The sequence below is a fragment of the Sorex fumeus genome, unplaced genomic scaffold (assembly GCF_029834395.1).
Source record: "Sorex fumeus unplaced genomic scaffold, SorFum_2.1 ptg000044l, whole genome shotgun sequence".
Lineage (NCBI taxonomy): Eukaryota > Metazoa > Chordata > Mammalia > Eulipotyphla > Soricidae > Sorex > Sorex fumeus.
The window spans coordinates 5,471,012-5,493,899 of NW_026606101.1; the positions used below are offsets into that span (position 1 = coordinate 5,471,012).

Consider the following 22,888-nt stretch of genomic DNA (forward strand, 5'->3'; position numbering starts at 1 on the left):
CAGAAGCAATGAGAGTAGAACCCAGCAACCCACACTTGACTGCAACTATGTTTTGGACAGAGGTTTCTGTGACACTGGGAAAGGACTCATGCCAAAGCCGGAGGCCACAGAAATGTGGGCTCGCTCCAGACAGGCTGCCTGTGTGCCCAACTAAGACCTCGTCATACTTCTGCTGAGCCTTAGACTCTCTTGCACCTGGAAGTTACCAAACCTTCCCCCCACTTGATCTGCAGACAGAAATAATCGCCAGTCACTGGTCCCTTCTGAGTTTCTCAAGTGCAGGGTCTACTGAGGTCCCTACCAGAGCATACGCGTTAAAGGAAAAGGACATGAGGATGATTTATTTGGCAGTCAGATTCCTCAGAGGGCAAAGTAGCATATGGCCAACCCTGAGCCCAAGCATGGGCAGGTTTGTGTGTGCTGGATGCTGGCTATGCTATGAGGCACCTTTGTGCCCAGGGGCCTGGACCCCAGCCTCTGCCCTCCGAAGCGGGGGCTGCCTTCCCCACCTCTCATCATCTTCCTGTGATCTTTGACCAGCTAGATGGCAACTGCCATAAGCATGGCAGCTTCATCCAGCACCGGACTGCCTGTCCACCCCACTCCACAAGTGCAGATTTCCCCTCAAACCCTGTTCCTCAGAGGAACAGGCTTGGTGAGCGCATCTCTCCCCCAGTCCTGACGGGGCCTTCACCTTCCAAACTGCTCCAAGGTTCCCTCCAAGGGTGGGAGCAGGAGGAGTGAATAACTTAAGTTACAATACCATTGAGAAGAAAAATAATACTGCTATTTTTAACATGATCCCCTGTATCTTTCTGGCTGGGTGATATCCCAGCCAGGGGCAATGTGCCCTTGTGCTGTGTCCTCCTCGGGCAGGCAAAGCCCTCTCCAGGCAGGCCAGGCCTGTGCTCCTCCTCTGTCCTGGCCTCAGGGCCCAACCACGGGAGCCTCTGTCCTCCCACCCTGCCCGGCTGTGGTTTTAAAGCTACAGGACAATGTAAACTTGATTTCCCTGGCCCAGCAAAGCTGCCGCTCCTTCTCCACCACGCTCAGGAATGTCCACGGCTGCCCAGAGCTGCCTATGCAGCCAGCGAGTCAGCCTCTCTCCAAGGGGCTGCGACTGGGGTCCCGGCCCTGCAAGATGGAAAGCTCCATCTCCAGAAGTCAGGGCCGGAAGTGTGTGCTTAATGCAAGACACAGGACAGTTTTGGCCTTCGCCCAGAGTTGGGGCATGGGGGCCCGGAACAGTAACACATCCTGTTAATGGCTTGGTTTGTGTCTAGCATCCACTGCTGGAAGCAGGTTCCAGGCTGCGAGACCAGGAAGGCTGCCATGGCAGGCTGCTGCCAAAGAACCCAGGTCATGGCGATCCACAAGGCGCGCAGCACTGCTGCTCTCCCCGCGTTGGGCACGCCTAGAGCCGGTTGTCTCCGTTGATCCGAGTCCTTCGTGGGGCCCTGGACAGAAGGAAGAGTTTTCCTGTCTGCATGGGATTCAGAAGGCCAAGTCACCAATTCCAGCTCTTCTCCCCAAGAGAATGGAGGACTGACCACGCCTCTCCTTCCTCCCCTTCCCACGCCCTCTCTCCAGCACCTTCCTCCCAGCAACACACCGCTGCCGGCCTGCCAGCACCTCACCTTCGTTCCCGGCTGTCAAAATGATCTGTGAGATGGTCCTGGGAGATGTGAAAGTCCTCGAATGGCTGCTGGTAACGGGCTTCGAAGGAGCCTTCCCTTGCCCGGCCGTGGAACAGATGGCCTGAGGCATCAGAGCCGCGCTCCCGCAGGGAGGTACCACTGAAGGGACTGAGGTCTCCATTCTCCTGCTTTGAACACATACAGATTCAGGACACAGAGCCTCCCCTGTACCCCTGTATCCCGGGGGATGGCAAGTTCTCATGCTCCACCCCCCCCCCCCCCCACCCAGTTACCTTGGAAGCGAAAATGTTGATCTTGACCAGCAGGGAGGCCAACTCCAGGTCCTCACTGTAGTTGTTCTTCAAAGGCACTGCTCTGTACCCTAGGAGGAAAGCTTGGACCTCAGCCCAGGAGAAAGCCAAGCAAGGGACTGGACCTCCCCAAACCAGACTGCAGGGGAGCACCCTGATGCGGGGAGCTCACCTGTCTTGAGGCCTTTCACTGGGAAAGTGGCCTGTGCCAGGAAGTTCTGGTCACTGAACATGTCTTCCTCATACACCACGAAGCGCAGGAAGGCGAATTCAGGGTTACTAATCTGGAAGTGGAAAACCTTGGCCGGCCATACTGGATTTAGTCCATTGTCCACTGCAAAGGGGGGAAAAAGGCCTCAGACCACTGCTTGGAGGACAGGCTCCCTGATGAGGACAGGCCTTCAGAGCCCCCACAATGAGAGTGGGAAAGACTCACCCACAAACTCTGTCTTCTGTTTGGTGCTATCATACTCGGCTCCAGCCACCTCGATCTCCACGAAGGGACACACAATGCCCCGGCCATTCTTTGGCAGATGCCGGGCGCCCAGCACCTGCAAGGCAGGCAAAGATGGGTCTCCCTGAGCAAGACCTCCCTGCTTGCAGAGGCAGTGCGCCCTCTGCTGGGCCCCAAGCATGCAGCCCTGTTGAATGTCTGAAGGTGACAGGGAGGGTAGCTGCCATCAACAAAAATTTAATTTGGCTGAATCAGTTTTAGCCCAAATGTAAGCTATGTCATGTTAAATCTATGTCTTGTAACATAAAAACCTTTCAATTATCTTTAGGGAAGAAACAGAACTCTTCACTCTGGGAAGCAGTACAACTTCTGACCATCCTCACTCCCCCAGGACTCTGCACAACCCCTCAGCATTTTTATGAGAGGTGTGGGTGTAAATGTGCAAGGAAGAAGTGCTAGGAACTAAGGAGTGCAAGTCTGTGGCCCCAGGAGGGCAGGCTAGGAGCCCAAGGTCCATCCTAGTAAGGGCCACCCAGATTGTTCCCAGGACAGGCCCCGCTCACCTGAGGCCTAACTTTCTTCCCATCTCTTGCCAGGCAATGGCAGCCGAAGCTTGGCCTCATGCATAACAACCCCTCAGAAGTGGGTGCAAGGGCTTAGTCTACAGTGAGCCCCATGTCCCTCGGAGGCCGCCCTGCAGTGGAGGCCTGGAGATGCCCTTCCCACCTCAGAGAACAGTCAAGTCCTTCTCAGCCTCTCAACAGTGCCCAGTGTCCTACCCTATCAGTACTCAGTTCAACTCGCAAGAAGCTCGTGCAAGATAAATCTTCCCGGCCCAGGTGAGCACCCCTACCTCGATGCAGATGCCACAGGGCTCCAACCCTCGGAGGCTGCTCTTGTCAAAGGGGTCGAAAGCCTCCTCGCGCATGGTGCTGGGCTGCAGGACATAGCCACAGTGCCCACCGGCCATGAAGAGGGCCTGGTTCATCTGCATGGGCTTGTCTGGAAAAGGCAGGTACAGGCTCCAGCCCAACTGTCCCTTGATGCGTCACCCCACACCTCAGCCTCCCGCTAAGGTATCTCCAACTACCTGGGGTCTGGAAGTTGAGGGCCACAAGCTGACTGCCACAGATCCACATGGGCAAGGGATCATAATTGGAAGAGTCCAGCCGCTGCCCCTTAGGGTATATCCGTGAGAGCTGCAGCCGATTGTACTGGAGGAATTTCTTGCCTTTGGCCTTATTCACGTATTTCTCAGCCTTGGTTTCCGGGAAAGACGACATGTCCCGGTAGCAGGCACGCTCGGTGCCAATCTCTATGCCAAAGGGAGAACACTTACAGAGCTCACCTGCAAGGCAGTGCTGGGGGGCTGGATCCTGCACCCCTGTGTAAAGGGACTAAACGCCTCCTGTGCACACCCCATGCAAGGCACCTTCCCCATCTGGCTCCCTCGCATGCGCCCGCATCCCCAGCTTACTCTCTTCATCGAAGGGAACAGGCCGGCAGTAGACAACTAGCTCTGAGAGCTCCAGGGCAATTTTCTTCCTGCGCTCCATCATCTTCCCCTCAGTGAGCTGGGGAAGGACACAGATGGCCCAGTGGCCCCAAACCAGCATGCCCACATCCCTAGGCCAGCATCAAAGCCTGTTTAATCCCTATGGCTCCCCCCAGAGCCCACCTCCAGCGCTGGGCCTGTTCCCCTCTCCCAACTCCCACTGACCCGCTGCTTGCTTATGTCCCTGGGGGCCTCCTGCTACTACCAAATCCAAGAGGCTCTTCCATCATGATCCCTAGTCCTCAATCTTGCAACCCTCAGCATACGGCACCCCTCCCACCCCTTTCCTCAACACCCACCCCCTCAGTATCCAGCCCTCTTTCTACTCTATACCACCTAAACCCACCTCCGGGCACTGCCCCCACTGCTTCCAGCCCAGGACTCACTTTTCTCTTTGTGTATCCAGCTACTCCGGAGGCTGAGTGCCCGGAGGTCCTGTGGTCATTCTCATGCCCACTCACCATACTATAGGGCTACCTGCAGGCCTGTGCCTCCCAAACCCATCCACATACTGCCCACCCAGCACCTCCTCCCACTCTGTCCGATTCTCACCCTGGCGTCTGCAGTCTGAGCCACTTCACGGATCTTCTTCACCCAATCCTGTAGCTCCTCCTGAGAGTCGGCGGCGACATCCAGGGACCACTGTGCCACCGAGGCCATGCTGATGGAGAAGACGAAGAGCCGACTATTCTTGCCCTCAGGACGAATGGCTGAGAGAGGAGAGGAGAGCTGGGCGTAGACATCACCATGTGCCCTACTTTATACCCCCTGGCACTGCTCAAGGAAGTTTCCACATCACTTTCTCCTTCCCACAGCAGGAGGGAGGTGGCACTGCCCTGCCAGGCCCGACTTACAGCGGAGGTGGCTGCTGCTCAGATTAGTCATTGCGGGGAGCGGTAAGCCAGGGCTCAAGCTCTGGTCTGGCTGACTTACGCCTGAAGCCCCTTTACCCCCATCTCCAAGTTCATCACACCTGTGACACAACCCCCTAGGAGTGTGAGTGTCAGCCAGCCGCCGGCATCGTCCATAGTGCATGGCACAGGGGGAGCATGCAGAGGGCAAAGCTGGGGTGAAGGGCGCCTGGGGCATCAAGGGGGTATTGATATAGGTCAAGCTCAGAGTGCAGTCTTTGGGGGTTTGGCCACTGGCATCTTCCCTCAAGCATGGAGAGCATTGCAAAGGAGACCCAGGCCTAAGGAACAGCGGGCAACCAATGGGGAGGGGGCTCACCAATCTGACAAGCTGGCACATCCAAGACCCCCCGTAGCAAGTCCCCCAGCGGGCTGTTCTCATCCAAGTGCTGTAAGAAGCAAAGCCCCAGGGGGGCTCGTCAGCACGTCTACTGCATCCATGCGTGTGGAAGGACAAAGGTATGTTTCGAGCGTACATGTGACGAGACCCATGTGACGTGTATGCAGGAGACCAGGGTTGGCACAGGGTGTGCATGCCTGGCACTGGGTGAGATGGGTGTGCACAAGAGCGTCCGGGGATGAGCACCCTGGCCCCCCACAGGGCCCCAGTCTCACCTCCCTCTCAGGCTCCAGGGCTGCTGCCGGACTGACCATCTCTTCCACGTAGTTGGACGGGAACCACAGCTGCTTCTTCCCACCATAGTCCCCCCGCCACCTGTGAAAACCATGGGTGCTGACCCCAGCTAACACCCCAACCTCTCACAAGCAGCCAAGACAAGGCAGGCGGAGCTGACACGTCCAGGATACACCCGCTGTAAGCAAGCCCCCCTGCCCGCCACGCCAAAGGCCTCTGGCCCTAGGAACTCGCTCACCAGCCTCCCTCTTGCTTCTCCACATTCTGGATGATGGCACTCTTGGTGAATGTCAGCTCATCTTCTCTCTGGGCTTTGTAGTCAAAGAGGGCTTTGACTGCACACTGCAGGGAGACAAGCACCCCACATGGGTCAAAGCAGATAGGTCCCCCACTGCGAACTGACAAGGCCACAGTGGCACATGCCCATGTTCAGGCCTCCCATCCTGAGCTCGAGGGCAGAACTGCGGAGAGTCCTGACCCTGCCCAGGGCACATGTGAGAGGACAGAGCCAGGTCCTCAGCCACAGAAGCTCCTCAGAGTGCAGGTGGAACCTACAGCCCCTGTCCTGTGCCCCGGAGTCAGGGCTGAGAGTCTACTCTGTGCCCCGAGTGCCTCCTTCCTCAGGCAGGCAGGACCCATTTCGTCTTCATCTGGAAAGTGGGAGAAGATACACTCCCCGGCTCGAAGCAGCTAAAGGGAGCGAGTGAGTGAATGAAGGAAGGGTAGAGAGAAAGCTCAAGCGGAGGAACAATGTGCAAGGCACCAGGGAGTTCCAGCCCTGGCCCTGCATGCCACCTGTCCTAACAGTGGACAGGATTGTCACCAGCACCACCAGTCCTTACCCAATTGAGCTCTGCCAGGAGTGGCCCCTATTTAGAAAAAAAAGAGGGGGAACAAAAAAATCTCCTGCCTGACAGACCTCCATGAGGTGGGCAGTTTTCTTGCTGCTGCCCAGGGAGAAGACAGGGTTTAGCCTAGGGCTCACTCTGGAAGGTCAGTGCTGAACCCTGAGACAGGGCCGGGGAGGGGGCTGGGTTGGCTCTGGAAGTGCTGTGGTTGCATCAAAACCACAAGTCTCTCACACCATTTCAGGTCTCAGAAAACCACAAACACCACTTCTCCACCATGACCACAGAAGGGCCACAAGGAGAGAAATGCAAGCCCAAGCAGCTGAGGACCCTCCCCAGCTTCTGTGGCCCTGCCGCATGTACCATACCTTAAAAGTTGGCATGGGGTTTGCCTCCACATAGAAGCCAGGGTTGCGTCCCTCATACAGGGCCCCATAGTCCGGCTCCTAGAAACCAGAGAGAGGAGATGAAGCACGGCAGGAATCCCCAGCCCTTTTGTACCAGACCACCAATTAGGGCCTTTCTCCACTGGCACCTGCTCCTGGACCCAGCTCACTGCAAATGGCTTCAAGGTCCTGAAGTCACACTCACCTTGCCCACTTTTTATCCTTAAGGTTAAAAGTACTTTTTATTCCCGAAAAAATGTATCTACCACAGGGACTCAGATCCCAGTGGGAGAAATCAGTCTTCTCCCCACCAGGTATGTCCATTATTGGCTCTCGGGTCATAGACCCTTTCTGTCCTATGCATCTCCTTCCTCACAGGCTCTCCCATCCTGCACTGCAGGCATGGCCCAAGATGCTACTCCCTCTAGGACACTGTCCTGCCCTCCACAATGACCCCCCCCTCCCCTCCCCCGCAGACCTAAGTGGCTCTCGATAGGGCTCTGAACTGCACGGCCAAACCACTTGATGGCTCTGGAAATCTCAGACCAGGGGTCTGCTTGGTCTACTAGGCCCCATGCCTGCCATGCCCCTTCAACCAGTGGGTCCTCACAGCTGTGCCAATCTTCTCCAGTGCCTCCTCATTGATGGGGTACCGCAACTTCATCTTGCGGTACAGCGGGTGCTTCTCATAGTAGCTGATGAGATCTACCAGGCTGTCAAACTCCGAGTTGCCCAGCATCACTGTCTGGCCCTCCTGCTGGACACGGCAATGCTTGATCTTCCCTTCAGCCCTGGACAAAGACGAGTCACACAGGGTCAGGGCAGCCCAGACCCTGGTGAAGGCCCATCCCCCGTCGGCTCTCCCGGGCCACACCCCTCACCGGAAGGAGATGGCATAGGAGTTGGGCTCATTTCGCTTCCGCACGAGGAAGGCCCCATCCCGGGGGACCCGCATCAGCATGTGCTCAGCCTGTGCTCTGGTCAGGCTTGCATGGTACCACCTGAGGACAGGTATGAGTTAGGCCCAGGCAGCACCTACCAGATACTCCCAGCACCCCTGCCCCGTCTCCTTCCTCTCTCACTCTTTGCTCTCATGGGCATTGGTCTGTGGGACAGGCTCTGAGAGGCGCATCTCAAATTCGTTGCAGCGCAGGGGAACCTGCTGGTAGTGTGTGATGAGGTCATAGAGGGAGTCAAAGACGAGGTTGTCTGTCAGGAAGAACTTGGGGGTCCCAGCGTCCTGCCGGGAGTGGATCCGGCAGTGCTGGACTTTCCCATTTCGCCTGAAGGAAGATGGGGAGGCAGTGAGAAGCAGGCTGGAGCCCTGAACACCCAGCATCAACCTCTTGGGGTGACGAGGTGCCAAGTCTCGAAGGGGGAGGGAAGGGGAGGCAAACCTAAGGAGATGATGTCTGGGCGGCTTATGCCAGAGGGACTTCACGTCAACCCACAAAAGGTGTGTGTGAAGAAATGTTCACAGGGTGGGTATGGGCAGGTACTGGCGGGGCGTAATTACCTCCGGGGAGCACAGGCACTAGGGTGGGTTACCAGAAAGAGAGGGTGTAGTCGCCCACAAAGGTCTCGCTCTCGCGCACAAGGAAGGAGCCGTCTGGGGCCCCAGTCTCGATGCAGTACTCGGTGAGCAGTCGCTCGGCGATGTGCCGCCCATCCCGCCCTGCCCCGAGCTTCCCGTGGAACCATTTCTCATTGGAGTGCAGCTCTGTGCTGCCGCTGGCCTGTGAGGGGGGAGGGCAACAGCAAAGGCCTTCAGAAACTGTGACCCCAGCCCGGCCCACAGCCCTGGGCCGGCCCCTCACCTCTTTGGGCTCCTCCTCATCCTCATTGCCCTGGTCACTGCTGGTCTCCTCAGAATAGTAGATCTTACTGCTGGTCAGAACAAAGTAGTGGGGATACCACTCCTGGAAGAGAGCACAGTGGGCCTGTGAGCGGGGCACACTCCACACTGCGCCCCACTGTGCTGGGCCTGCTGACCCTGTGCTCACATGGTTCACGGGGTCCTCCAGGTAGAGGATGCCATTCTTGATGGAGTTGCTGATGTCGTTCTCGGAGTACATCACAGACGTAGGCACCTCCTCGTAGGCACTGCCCTCAGCCAGTTTCTTGTGCTGTGGGAGGAGGCCAGGTGTCCTAGGGTCCCTTGCCTCTTCACCAGGCCCAGACTACCAAACTGCTAGAGCCACGACCTGGAAGAGGCATGGGGAAGTGGGGCGCCCACCCCTCTAAGCCTTTCAAACCTACCTTGATAAGGATCTTCCTCTTGAGCTGGTTGGGTGAGGGGAGCCCATCGGCTGCAATGTCCACAGGCTTGGTTAGGAGTGTGTCGCCGAGTACCTTCTTGAAGTACTGGGCCATGTTCCTCTGCTGGGCAATGCTACAGTGGTCCTCGATTGACAGAATGACTGGATACCTATGGGGCGGGGTGGGGGAAGGGGAGACCAGTGTGGTGACACAGAACTTGAGATTCTGCAGGATTAAGACTCAGCCCAGAGATTCTCACGGAGCACAGTGTTTGTTCAGAGTCACGGGCCTGGGGCACAGACTATGGGGGAACTAATATAAAGCAGAGGTAGGTCCTGGGCATTATGGGAGCTGGGTAAATAGAGAACAAAGGGTGGAACAGCACAGATGGGTGTTCCCAGGGCTGGTCAACTCTAGAGGTGAAGGAAAGTTACAAGAGCGTAGTGCAAGAGAAAAGGGACGATGGGCAGGGGAGAAGAGAAGGAACTCCCCAATTCAGCCACTGCAGGTTCCCTTGTGATGTTGTCTGTGACTTAGGACAGTCTAGCAACTACAGGAGAGGTACACAGCTACAAGAGAACCAGACATGGGCAGTGAAGGGAAAAGAGGCAGCAGAACTGTGAACAGGACTGAGGCCGTACCTGCTGGGGCTGGGGACACGTGACTGCTTCAAGGGCTAAAGAGAAGGCACCATGAAGAAAGCAGGCTAGGGAATGCAGGAAAAATGGAGGCTTTGAACGAAAGGCTGAAGCAAATGGAAGGATCAAGAAGAAGGCAGGGGAACTCGCCGCCACAGGGAGAGGGCTCACGTTAAGCCAGGGGCCATGGGATCCACACCCGGACTTACTCTGAGGCCACAAAGGCATGCTCCTTAATGGTGTGAAGGACATCAGAGAATTTGATCTTGGTGGTAAGGGTGTGTCCGTGGTAAATAACTGGCATCCCATCGGGGCCATCCCAGCAGTCCACTGGGGAGCAACATGGTGGTGGTCAAGTTAGGCGGGCCTGTCCCCCACCTCCCTGCTGCCCCCACCAGCTCTGTGCTACGCACACTCAATGCAGCGACAGCCCATCCTCAGGCAGCGGGCGTAGGCTTCCAGGGAGGACTCACTGGAGAACTGGTCTCCCGTCAGGTACCTAGGGAGAGGAGAGGAGAGTCAAGGGCGCTGGGCCAGCCCCTCCGTCCCACAGTCTGGGGGAGGCTGGGGACACTCACGTATTGTGTGAGGAGGAGATCCAGTAGTGGGAAAGAGGGTTATTCATGGTGTCAGGGCACACTGCATCCAGTTGTGAGTTCCATATACTGTTCTCTTTGGAGAACAGGAAGGTGACAAACTGCAGAAGCAAACATGGAAAGAAGAGCCCCGTGGTGTGGGGTTGTTGGAAGGAGCCAGGTGAGGGCAAGGCGCACTGTGAGGAGGAAGGCCAGCGTGCCTGCTCAGCCCCGCCCATTCTCTCCGAGCAGGGGTAGGAGGGCTCACCTCATCCAGAGAGAAGTATGGCTCCTCGATCTCTCGGAGAGGGTCTCGGAGGAAACTCAGCATGAATTCCTGTACCTGGAGCCGGTCGACCGCCCACAGTTCCTGACGGGAATGGGGAGGTGGAAGCCCATGAGACCCCTGCCCTGAGCCGGCACCGCTTAGCCCCAGCCCAGCCCAGCCCCGCCACATACTCCTTGGTACTCAAGAAGGAACTGCTGGAACTCAGAAAGGGACATTTGGCCAGGCTCTGACTGCTCCACTGTCCTGCGAGAGAGAAGGGAAGTGCCTGGCGGACAGCTGGCAGCATAGGTCGCACAGCAAGGGGCCCCGTTGAAGGCAGAGCCCAACTCCCCTCCAGCAGAGTGGCCAGAAGGGTCCAGGGATGGCTCACTCTCGCGCTGTACCTCCGAACCGCTTTGGACATCACCCAGTGAAGATATGAAGGGGCCCAGAGGAGACCCCACCTCCCTATTTCAAATCAAACCTTGAGATTCTGGCTTCCAGGAAGGGGATGTCCATCTGCAGGAGACAGAACCTGGTCAGAGCGAGAGCCCTGAGAGGCCAAGTGGGAAAGGGGCTCTCAGGAAGAAAGGCTAGGGCAGCAGATGGGGGCAGGCCTCAAGAGAAGAGCTGGAGAAATGGCACCCCAAAGCCCCAAAGCAGGGCAGCAGGGCTGAGGCAAGCAGGGTGAGGGCTGGGGGAGGAGAGCAGGGGCGAGGGCCGTAGGGGGTAGGTGGCTCATGCACCATCTTCTGGGCGCTGTACATGAGGCTTCGGTACAGCTGAGCAAACTGCCCATAGGTGATGTCGCTGCTGCGCTGCTCCAGGTCCTGCACGAGGGCGGGGAGGACGCCATCAGGCTCTCAGCCAGGCACCTCACCTCCCTGACCCACCAGCACACAGCCCGAGAGGCCTTACCGTCAGACGCTCTCGGAGGAAGCGCATATTGGGGACACGGTAATTGACCTGGGACAGCATGTTCTTCAAGTCCTTGGCTGATATACTGAGGAAACAAGGACATTCCCAGTGGCATCACCCAAACTCCTGTGACCTCTGAACTGTGGCCTAAGTTCACCTGAGCTGGACAGGTAAGCAACACTCCTCCGGGAGACAAGAAACCATCCCTCTCTGGGCCTTGGTTTCCTCATCTGAGCCAAGAAAAGCCCCCAGAAACAGACAAAGCGAAGTGTGGCAAGGTTCAGTACAGAGGGTCAGGCACGGGGACAGGAAAACACCGACCTTCCACCCCACCCCCCAGCCCTGCAGCTGCACTTCATCCCTGGCTCCTCAGCACCACCTCGGGGACAGCGGTAGGCAGCCTCTGTCCTGTGAGCCACTGCCAAGTCTGCAGGGGACAGGAAGAGGGATTCTGCAGTCACTGCCACTGGAGTGCTGGAAATGAGCCTCAACCAGCCAGGGCACCACGCTCAAACAGGGACTCTCTTGGGCTCTGACAGGGTAGTATACCTGCAGCCCTGCAGGGATGTGGATGAGAGCCTTGGCTTGGCATGACAACAAGAGGGAGAAGAGGGGAAAGAGGTTTTCACTCCCGGAAGGGACTATCAGAGGGGACAGGAGAAAGACACCTCTCATCCTCCAGCCCAAGTGTCTACAGGCAGCACCAAACTCCGCAGGGTTACTCAGATGCACATGCATCGGTCCCCTGACCCTTGGCCACCCAGGGGAGGCTCTGTCAAGGGCCTACCCAGCACAGAGGAACTGGCTGCCCTTGGTGGGTGCCTGGCCACCAGCATCCTACAATGCTCTGCCTGCTTACCTCACAGGGCTGGCTGAAGGAGCCGCCCACACCCTCCTGCCCCAAGCTCTTCCTCAACCTGATCACAGTCCAGGCCACTAGTGACCTTAATGCTCCTAAGTCCAAGCAGCGTCTTTCCCTGACAGCACTGCAAATGACTGGCCACTTTTTTCTTGGGATTCTTTAATTATCCTTGGGATTTTCCTCAACTCACCTCCTCGGTTCTCTTTATCTCCCAATCTCAGAGCTTCCTGAGTCTCCTCCCTTTCTGTACAACACCCATGATGTCCATCACATGTGGCCTTCAGGATCATCAACAGTTCAGCGTTTCCCAAAGCGGGTAGTACCATGCTCCCCAACCCCAGTTCTGCTAGGTTGGGGAGGGAGGAGGAGTAGCCACAGAGCAATTAGGGGGCACTTTCTGTTTGTTCCCTTAAAGAAGCTAGATTCCCCAGAGAGGGGGAACTGAGTAATTTTTGTTTCTCCTCCTGAAATAAGGGCAGTAGGTCCAGAAAGTTTGGGAACCTCTAATCTATATGCTCTCAAGGTAGTAACTGCAGTCCCAACCTCTCCCTAAACTCTTTCCACTCACCTGTCTACTCAATACCTCCATGTTGACATCAAAGGGCATTATAAAACAAAACATACCCAAGTGGACCCCAGATCTTCCCCAATGTGTTCCTCCCACAGCTGTTCCCTCTCAGTCACTTTCCAGTGACTTTTTCCAATGCCCGCCCCCCCCCCCCCCCTTCTGGATGCGCAACTCTATGCGTGCTCTTACACCTCAAAGTCACAGTTAGGAAATTTCATTTGGTGCTATCTTCAAAGCACAAACCGAGTCCTTTCTACACTGACCCGTCTTGTCTTCCCCAGAGGTAGGAAGTTGCTATCTGAGTTCAGCGGCAGCCAGTAGACCGTGTGAAGAAGCCAGGTCATGTCACACCTCTCTTTTCAAAACCCTCCGTGCCTTTTCCAGCTCTTTCACACAAACAAGCAGGGTTCTTGGTCTTTGTTCCCCTCCTTTCCTTGGTTTCCTGGCTGTCATATTATCTGCTCAGAATCGTGAATCTCTGGTCTTGCCCTCCCACTGCCCCCAAACAAAACAGGTCCCCTGACTCTCACTTCAGGACACACAAAGTCAATAATTCTGCACTTCTTATCTCTGTTCACAGTGGCAAGGCACAGAGCCTATGTCCCTGGGTTCTCTCACTGAGGGGTTTTCCATAGAATTCAACTGGGGCCAGAATCACTGGAGTCCTCTTGCTTTCTAGGCATCTGCTGTAAGACGTGGCTAATGATCTGGCTTCCCCAACCCACCATGCTGAGCTGGATCCACAGCTCTACCCACCGATCTTCGCGATTCCTATCCACTGAGTAAAACTGCTTCCGCAACCACCTGCAGGAAGAAAAGAAAGCTATTTCCCCAGGGAAGGGCTATTTCCCCAGTCAGGCCCAGGGAAGGTCAGCAAGCAGTGACAGGACAGAGTGTGCCCCCAACAGAATCATGCCTACGGTTTCTCACCTCTCAATCTGCAGTGGAGTGGCTGCCTGCAACGTGTCCTCCATCAGCCAAGTTAAGCCCTTGATCCACATATTCACCTCATCCTCCGATGTAGCTATAAATCAACAGGACAGCAGCTTAGCTGGTGGTACAGAGGCGATAACCCTTCTCCACCCTATAGTTCTGCGGGCCCTTGGTCTCCACCTTGCAGGCTCAGGGTCTTCAGTCGGAATTCCATTCCATACAGGATGACAAAGCAGTGTGATTGGTCTGGGCGGAAAGCAGGGTCCTCCTGGTAGCGATCAAAGTCCCGTGAGGTCTTTCCTGGGCGGATCTCCTTGATTTCTCGAATGTCAACTAGAAGAGAGAGAAGAGGTCAAGGTCAGATTGAGGCAGCAACAAACCTGCCTCAATGGCAAGCTTGATTTTCACCTTCACTTCCACACCCTCAAGGGGTAGCACAAAGACCACTCAAAATTATGTGAGAGAGCTGGGAGATGAGTGGACCTTGGCTGAAAGCTAAGAGATGTGGGAAGAACAAGAGATGCTTCTTTATCCCTTCCCTTACTGTGAATAGCAAGTCAGTGATCTGGGAAAAGCTGGACTCTAAAAGGAGGAACAAGGACACGAGGTTGATTTGTGGGGCCACTTCCTGACACAGACTTTACAAGGAAAACCATAAAGATCCAAGGGTAAGATTGGGCAGGCCCAATCAAGTCTCAGATCTATGCAGGAAACAGAGCTTAAGTCCACAGAAATGGTACATGCCCAAGACATTCCAAACCAGTCTCAGGAGACCTAGTTCCCCACAATTCTCCTACCCTCACAGTACAGAAGAGTCAGCATAGAGGCCTGTAGCGCAAGGCAGACCATCAGTTTTAGACACTGACTCTGGAGACAGCGCTCCATGAGGCACCTGACTGAATTTGCTGAAGGGAGAACCTACGCACAGACTCTGAGGTTACAATGTCTAGAGTAGAAAGCCACACCGAGGAACGGAGGGATTTTAAGTGGGTAAGGCTTGCAATCTATGAAGCTGACTTGGGTCCAATCCCTGGCACCCAAATGGTCCCCACAAGCCCTGCCAAGAGTAAGCCATGAGTACCCACTCAGTGTGGCCCAAAATACAAAGAAAACCACATTGCTCTAGTGTGTGACCAGCAGAATCACAAGGCCTCATTCCACTTGCCTTCAACATAGTATGAAGAAAGGTGATGGCACCACAAGGCTGCTGCTGACTGGACACCCTAACAGCCAAGGTGTCCAATCCTGGAGAGGGCACTGGCGGAGTGCTTTTGGTGCTGGCTCCCTATTTCTGATCCACCCTCAGCAGACTCCCAGGCCTGGAGAGCCTTGAGGCTCTACAGCATATATCTCCACAATCTCTGTCTTCGCCAGGCTGATAACTCTGAGTCAAGAAGAATGGGGTCAATATGAAGAAGACTGGTCGAGCCAAAAGATGATTCCTAGTGCCAACACCTCTTTGAGTGCTCTCAACTTGACTGCCCTGAAGATGCAGTGCCAGCAACACAATGGTCTGCCTGGCTATCACCTACTCCGGAAGCTTCCCCAGCCAAAACTGCACACTGCCCTAGCTAAAAAGTCCTAAGGACTCAAATTCCTGGGCTCTCTTCCTGCCCTCTAGCCACAGCTGTCCCTTATCTAGAGAAGACAGCTGCCAGGGGCACTTTTTACTCTACATCACCATTCTACCTGGGCCCTACTTCTGTGTCCTCGACATATCCCTCTGGCCACAACTCCCAGCCACAGGGATCCAATTTTCCTGCCAGTTTCCCACCTCTTAGTTCTCATCAGTGAACCATTCTTCTGGAGTCTCCTGAGTATTCAGAAAAAATTGTTCTGATCACTTGAGACCTTACTCAATCCCTCCTCTGGTGGCTCACTGCCAACCTAGCGAGCATAGCCTTCTAGGCACTTCACCGCAGGGCTCAGAATGACTGCCCTGTTTCTACCCTACTGTGTTCTTGGCTCCATACAGGCTAAGCTTCGAGTGCTTCCCGACCTGTGCTTCCCATAGCTAGAGACTATACACTTTCTGGGCTCCATTCTCTCTCCTAAGGACCCAAACTAGAAACACTATCCTTCAGCCACCAGACCCGTGACACTTCAGGACACTTCATGTACAGAGCTCTTCTCTCCCACGTGGCCATCCAGGCCTGCCCAGAGCTTTCTAAATGAACTAACGAAAAAAGGGAGGCATGCAAGAGAGGGACAGCCAACAAGATGAGACTAAAGTTCAGAAACATGAGGTATTACACTTGGAAACATAGAGAAGGGAACTAGACTCCAACTGGAAATCAGACCTAGCCTAAGACAACAGTTTGCAAGGATGTAAGGAGAAACAGCTCAGGGGAAATACCGAGATCAAAACTGTATAGTAACCACAGCCTCTGCCCTTTAAAACAGAAAGTGGCAGGCTTTCCGGAGCAGAGCAGTTGCTGTCCCCTCCCACCCACACCTCTCCCACAGGCGCACACTCACACACAGAGGCACTCCACACCTGGGTGCTTCCTTTTAGCTGCCCACCATGCATTAGAGGTGGTCCTCCACACTGTCCTGGCTCGGCATGTGGCAGCTGGTATGTGCCTACACACATGCACATACACACTCCCTCCCTTGACACCACTTCCCCTAGTTCTCCATTCCCCATTCTCCTCACAGGATCAAGAGGACCCTTTGGTCTTCTCCTGTTCGCCTTTCCATTGAGGCCTGACTGGAGTAGATCAGGTTCCAGGTAGTCACAGAGCAGCTCAGATCACATGTACAAGTCGCCTAAGCCCTGGTTGGCCAGACCTGGCTCCTTTTCTTCCCTCATAAAAAGATGTCAGCGTGGCTCTGATGCCCTCAATAAGTCCATGGTGCCAACAGCAGACTGAAAAGGATGGGGTCCCCTTTCCTCTGAGTCAGGGTCCAAGGGACTGCATGATGGAAGCGATGCTCTGATCTCGATGTGGAGAGGGCTGAGCGAGTCACACCATCGCAGGCTGTGTCAAACCCGCAGTGGGAGAGACCTGGGAGCATGGAGAACAGGGTCCTGTGAAGCCTAAAGTGGCCTACCCCTGCCCATGCCAGTGCCAGCAGCCAAGGAGTTGGGGGGACAACTGGGGTCACCTGCCAGGATGTCAATGAGGCAGCCCTAAGCTAGGAGAAGCAGAGCTAGACCACGGCTGCCTCAGCACAAGAAGAATCCCAACAGCCATTTCTTGGTCCCCAAAGGTTGAGAGGAAGAATGGCACTCCTACTCCCAAATTGAGATCAGTGCACAAAACACAGTCTGCGGTCAGAGAGATGGTACAACAGGTTTGACATATGCCTTGTACGTGGAGAACATACTAGATTCAATTCCCGGCACCACAAATAGTCCCTGAGTCCCACCAGAAGTAATACCCAAGCAGAGCCAGGAGTAAGCCCTGAGCACAATCAGGTGTGGATCAAAACAACAATGAAAATAAGCACACTGGGGCGTCTAAGACCACTTCCTAAGCCCACAGGCCCCACCTGAATAATTTGCTGTGGGCCTGTAGCCACATCTGCCCCACCAACTAACATTAGAACAAGAGATTAGCAGCAGCACTGAAACCACAAAGGCCGTACTTCAAATCCTACCTCCAAGTGCCTAAGTTGCTCTCCTCTCCAACAGGTCAGGGACAAATGAAAGTTGAGTGGGGTGAACCCTTCAGGCCACTACAGCAAGATTCCCAAGGGAGAGAGCCTTGACGTGCCCTTGACCTTGGACAGGTTTTTATTTTGTTTTTTATGCAGAAGGAAACCCACCCTCTCCTTAGTAGCAGGAACCAGCCCTAAGTGTTAAGGCAGAATGCAAACAATTGAATTTGCAAAACCAAAATGTGCGTGAGTAGGTGAGGGGTCCCTTCCTTCTCTTCTCTTGGGAATAAGGGATAGGCTTTGTGGCTGAGATCATACAGTATATCAAATATTTCAAAGCTCGGTAGATCACGTAGACCTGGAGAACAAATGGTCTTTTAGACAAAACTAATGACAGTCATTTTCTCTTTACAAGCATCCAAGCACATTGGGAATGGTGCAGTTAAGAGTCAAACAATGGATACAGTTGTTACTGCTAGGGTCAGTTTAGAACAGGCCTCCTTAGAATAGATACCCTCCTAAGACAAAGGAGAGGTGTGAGTGTTGTTAAAGGGATGAACAAAATGGCAGGCTGCTGATCTGGAGTTTGAGAAGCAACCACCACAGCGGGCCTGTCTGTGCTCAGCATCTCTGAAGGTGGGGCTGCTGCTTCCTGTCCCCGGAACCCTGCTCCCCACCCTCTCCACCACAGGCCCACCGCCAGCTCTTCCAGCCCTGCAGGGAAGTGCACTGGAGAGCAATCCTGTTGACTAAGCAGGGTCAAAAGACACAGGAGCACATGGAACTTTAGGAAAGGATGGCATTGTTACGGTACCAACCCTTTTTCAGTGTTCCTCAACACGTATGGTATGTGAGAGTCACCAATCCTGTTGCAGAAGGTACAAACACAGTTTCACCCAGACCTCGATGGGATTGGTGAAAGATCAAACCCAAGACCATAGCTTCCCAGTAGGGGACCTGTGTCCACATATCCCTTTGTCCTGAGTGAAACCACTTTATAAACAGCTCTACAGAGGTCTCCCAAATGTAGCGGCATGTTAACCACCCATCAAGTAGCACAAGTGAAAGTACTAGGGAGAAGATAGGAGGCAAGAATCATCTGTTAAGTCTCATTTTCTGTATCTGCAAAATGGGAGACTAAACCTGGCAGATCTTCAGCTACAGAGATGTAAATGAAGAATCATGATTCTGGCAAAAAGGGACAGGAGGTCATGATGAAGATGGTTAAGATGGTCATTACCAAAAAAAAAAAAAAAAAAAAGCAAAACAAAACAAAAAAAGGAAATGACATATTTGAAATTTCTGGACATGAAACATACTTTCACTGAAAAAGTCCTCTAAAGAGCTTTTCCTTTATAAAGTCCATATGTTAACAGATGTCAGCTAAAACAAAAACTACTCATATAAAAAATGCATGTAAATATAGTTGCAAAAACATAAAAATTGCAATTCACAATAAATATGTCTTTTTAAAAAAACTATAATATACTATTGCTGGAGCGATGGTATAATAAAGTACAAACAGAGAAAAAAAGGATAGGAACTCATGCTTTGTGTGCAGGAGGCCTGGTTTTGATTCCCACAACACATGACTCCCTGAAAACCACTAGGCATAACCCCTGAGCAACAAATCAGGAGCAGCCTCTAAACACAAGTGTGGTCCAAAAACTTAAATCCAGAGAGCCTAAAAGATTTCGTGACTGTTATCTGGACAGGCCTCTTCCCTCTGGGGGTTTTTACTAACTCCACTTGTGTGATAGACCACTAGATCTCCTGTAGTGACAATGGAAAAAGGTGGGAAAAGCCAAATCCTCCTTTAAAGAGTCCAAGTTCAAGCAAGCCAACGAGCCCCACAGATTTCTCTGCCTCATAGTCTCCTGGCCACGGCCTTTGAGCCTTGGCACACACCAAACCCCTGAACACTTCTATCCCATCCAGTCCTGTCCAATGGCATGGTGGCAATCTCTCTTGTTGGACTCTGGCCTCTATGTACCACAAGGAAGAAACCACATTTGACTCTTCTCTCCATTCCTGAACGCCAGGTCCTAGTAAAGCCTCAAAAGGTCTACAGAGGGCCAGGAGACAGCTCAGGGTCAAGGATACTTGCCTTGCATGTGCCATTCCAAGTCTGATATCTAGCACCACTGGGTGCAGCCCTGGAAATCTTTCCTCAAGCACTGAACCATCCAGCCCAGTTGGTCAGACATTGCCAGGAGTGATCGCTACGTTCCCTCAACTGCCTGGGAGACCTTCCCTCAAGAAACTATTTACAGGGTTGGGGTTGTAAATTTGATCTAGGTTCGACCCTCCAGCACCAAAGGAAGGGGGGAGGAGCTTATAGAGTACTACTTAATAGCAGGACCAAAAACATGAAAATCAGACTCAAGAGTCAATTATCTAGTAGAAGTAGCACAGGTCACAGAGACTGAAAGATTCTATTGGGGATGGCTTTTCCTGAGAGAGGTGGTACAGTGGAACAACAGAGGAAGAAGCATTGAAAGAAACACACACAAAACAGGGAGGTGACTTGGGAGGCAGAAAAAAGCTAGGCACAGCTGTGGGGTGGGGGCACATATCCTGGAGACCAACACAGTCTGGACATGCTGGAAAGTCCCTATACAAAGGTTCTGCTGCCAGTGAACACCATGGAAAGCTAATGGAGATTTGGGAAAACAGGCTGCCAAAGAGGCAGAGCTCCCTGAGCACCATGCCTAGCTCCATATCAAGGCCACCAGGAATTTAGAAGAGTGGGTGCCAGGAGTGAGAAGTGTGCAATCTTCCCAGAAATGACCTCCTACCACTCTGGTCACCAAAGTCTACCACTCCCAACGACCCCACCCATACGTCAAGTCAGAGCCTCCTTTCTTCAAAAGAAACCACACACCACACATTTAAGGCCCAAGGGAATACAAATGGACTGAGCCTTCACCCAAGAGAGTGCTGAGATGAATAAAGCTAGCCACAGGGGGAAGTGACAAACATGTGACCCTCTCCTTCTACACACCCATATTCCTGCTCAGAGCCTCAAGGGTAGGGCAGGCACAGCACCCCAGGGAGAAGGAAGCAGAGGAGATCTGTACCAATCAACCAAGAAATAGGGCTTTGACAGGGCTTTCAACAGGTGTAAGGAAGAGAGGGATGAATGAAAAGGAGATAAAAAACATGGGTTTGGGGGACAGGAAGATGATGCAGCAGCTATCATGAAAAGCACTGGAGAGCCAGCAGTTCCAGGCTGTCTGCCTGTGGCCCAAGGTCCCTAGTGTTCCCTTCCTTTTTTATTTTTTAATTTTTATTAGTGAAACTCGAGCAGGCCCAGTAACGTCTCCATTGGAGACTTTGTTGTTACTGTGTCTGGCATATCGAATACTCTCGGTAGCTTGCCGGGCTCTCCGAGAGGGGCGGAAGAATCGAACTCGGGTCGGCCACGTTGGCCGCTTGTAAGGCGAACGCCCTACCTGCTGTGCTACCATGAGGTACAGTTGTAGACTTACAAATTTTTGTGCTTGGGTTTCAGTTATACAATGATCAAGTACCCATTCCTCCACCAGTGCCCATTTTCCACCACCATGGGTCCCAGTATCCCTCCCACCCCCATCCCCCCCCCGCCTCTGTGTGTGTTCCCCTACTTTACTACTTCCCACCTTCCTGTCCTGTTCTGAGTCTAAAACCTCCTAATCCTACCTTCTAACCAAAATAGAGCAGCTACTCTCAACCGAGGAAGGCAAAAGCAGACACAAGAGCAAGAACTGGGATTTCATCTGTCACTATTCCCCCAAACACCTGACCTGAAGAGCAGCCAGGCCCGACTTGGCTTTGGCTCCTCTCCCACCTTGATAAACAGGAAAAGGTCATTCAGACAGCTGTGTGGAGGTCTGTGGGATTCTCCTCCATGGACCCAGCACCCCTTTGTATTCACTACCTTCAGGTCACAGCTGTTAAGGATCCTCGCCAGTACATGAATCATCCAGTCTAGATTCTAGACACATCCATTCTTTATTAACAGTGAGGAAATGAAGACTCTCACAGGTTGTATTGCCGTCTCATGGTGGTTCGTGCAGAACTGGGAACCGTCTGCTGGCCCCACAATAGCGACCATCCTTGATGCTGGGCAGAGAGAAAAAGCAGGGGACCCACTGCAGACCTTCACTGTATAGGCAGGCAGCATTCTCTAGTCGTTAAATTCTAACCATCTTAGCCATGGGAACACACACCCAAGGTCCCAAAGGAAGGGAACGAAAGACCTACCCAAAGAACTCAAAGCTAGGAGAGAGCTACTATGCTTCCATCACGTGCTCAAACACTCACTAGGTATCTATCTACTTGGTGTCAGATCCTGCGTGTGTCCTGGGTAAACAGAGATCAATAAGGCATTTAAGTTCCTGCCATTGAGAAAACCCGACTGGTGGAGGAAACAGATGGAAAAGCAGATAACTATGATGTTGTGCAAAGTGGAAAAGGGAGAGATGTCTGTGGTGCTGCTATGGTGAAAGTGAGTGGTTCAACTTGGGAAGTCAACAGGTCCACAGAAAGCTAGCCTGTTCTGGTCTGGCAGAGTGGACCACAGATATAAAGTCACAATACAGTAGTTTGGATCATTAGGGAACAGGACTGGGGAAGCTTTGGGGACAAGAGAAGGGAAGGTCACCTCCCACCAGACTTCAATGCCTTAGTAAGGGAAAGCTACATCAAGGAGAAGGGGCTTTCCCCAGCTTTTTCTGCCTGAGCCTAGCTACTCCCCAGGAAGACCATGGATCCGCCTCTGAGCAAAGGTCCTGTGATATCTGACCCCTGTTTCTCATGCAGGATGATGCTCTTTCTAGATGGCCAGGGTCTGCCAGGACCCAGAGCTGTTAAGGATCTCAAAAGATCCAACAAAATCCCAACTCCCACATAACAAAGCAAGCTGACTAGAGAAGCAGAGGTCTGAGCGTAAGACGCTTTCCTCTCCTCTTCCTCACTTATCCTCAAAGTAATCAATGCACTTGGCCAGGTCCTCCCTCTAGATTGAAACTGCCCTGACTTTTCCCTCACAACTGATCCAAGTTTTCCTGGTAGCTCCTGGGCGCTCTCCTTTTCCCTTTATACTCTGGGTTTTTTTGTTTGTTTGTTTTTTCTTTTTGGGTCACACCCAGTGATGCACAGGGGTTACTCCTGGCTCAAGCATTCAGCAATTACTCCTGGCGGTGCTTGGGGGACCATATGGGATGCTAGGAATCAAACCCGGGTTGGCCGCATGCAAGGCAAACGCCCTATCCGCTGTGCTATTGCTCCAGCCCTACTCTGGCTTTTGTTAAGGCCTACTCCTTTCCTTCTTTCAAGTCAATGTCATCTACACTCATAGTTTTAACCAATTCCCACTAGACAACTCACCTCTAACCCAATCTTTGACTCAAAGCTTCGGAAGCTTCCAATCCAACTGCCTACTTACAATCTCTATCAATGCATATCAGAAACACTTCGAAGTCACTACCCCCAGTCTAGGTACTGAAAATGTCTCCTGACATATTTACTAGTCACAACCTTATTTG

The 22,888-nt window shown here is 53.4% G+C and overlaps 1 protein-coding gene across 2 annotated transcripts in view; it reads right to left on the reverse strand.

Annotated features, from left to right (window-relative positions):
• Positions 1-364: 364 nt before the first annotated feature.
• PLCG1 (phospholipase C gamma 1) overlaps positions 365-22,888 on the reverse strand; it is a 33,129-nt gene continuing 10,605 nt past the window's right edge. Inside the window, exons 2-32 of one of the 2 annotated variants that reach the window (XM_056121766.1) lie at positions 13,938-14,090; positions 13,755-13,848; positions 13,581-13,628; positions 11,395-11,479; positions 11,223-11,306; positions 10,961-10,995; positions 10,668-10,740; positions 10,477-10,578; positions 10,212-10,330; positions 10,047-10,132; positions 9,843-9,963; positions 8,996-9,164; positions 8,740-8,862; positions 8,554-8,655; positions 8,285-8,472; positions 7,819-8,019; positions 7,618-7,737; positions 7,347-7,527; positions 6,719-6,796; positions 5,741-5,844; positions 5,484-5,583; positions 5,188-5,257; positions 4,510-4,667; positions 3,880-3,976; positions 3,493-3,717; positions 3,256-3,404; positions 2,385-2,499; positions 2,121-2,282; positions 1,931-2,019; positions 1,638-1,822; positions 365-1,457 (exon numbers count right to left, since the gene is read on the reverse strand). In XM_056121766.1, coding sequence (XP_055977741.1) covers positions 1,415-1,457; positions 1,638-1,822; positions 1,931-2,019; positions 2,121-2,282; positions 2,385-2,499; positions 3,256-3,404; positions 3,493-3,717; positions 3,880-3,976; positions 4,510-4,667; positions 5,188-5,257; positions 5,484-5,583; positions 5,741-5,844; positions 6,719-6,796; positions 7,347-7,527; positions 7,618-7,737; positions 7,819-8,019; positions 8,285-8,472; positions 8,554-8,655; positions 8,740-8,862; positions 8,996-9,164; positions 9,843-9,963; positions 10,047-10,132; positions 10,212-10,330; positions 10,477-10,578; positions 10,668-10,740; positions 10,961-10,995; positions 11,223-11,306; positions 11,395-11,479; positions 13,581-13,628; positions 13,755-13,848; positions 13,938-14,090 — 3,659 coding nt within the window. In that variant the 3' untranslated portion in view covers positions 365-1,414. Of the gene's footprint in view, positions 1,458-1,637; positions 1,826-1,930; positions 2,020-2,120; positions 2,283-2,384; positions 2,500-3,255; positions 3,405-3,492; positions 3,718-3,879; positions 3,977-4,509; positions 4,668-5,187; positions 5,258-5,483; positions 5,584-5,740; positions 5,845-6,718; positions 6,797-7,346; positions 7,528-7,617; positions 7,738-7,818; positions 8,020-8,284; positions 8,473-8,553; positions 8,656-8,739; positions 8,863-8,995; positions 9,165-9,842; positions 9,964-10,046; positions 10,133-10,211; positions 10,331-10,476; positions 10,579-10,667; positions 10,741-10,960; positions 10,996-11,222; positions 11,307-11,394; positions 11,480-13,580; positions 13,629-13,754; positions 13,849-13,937; positions 14,091-22,888 lie in introns of both variants that reach the window. The other variant, XM_056121765.1, reaches the window with a different exon arrangement.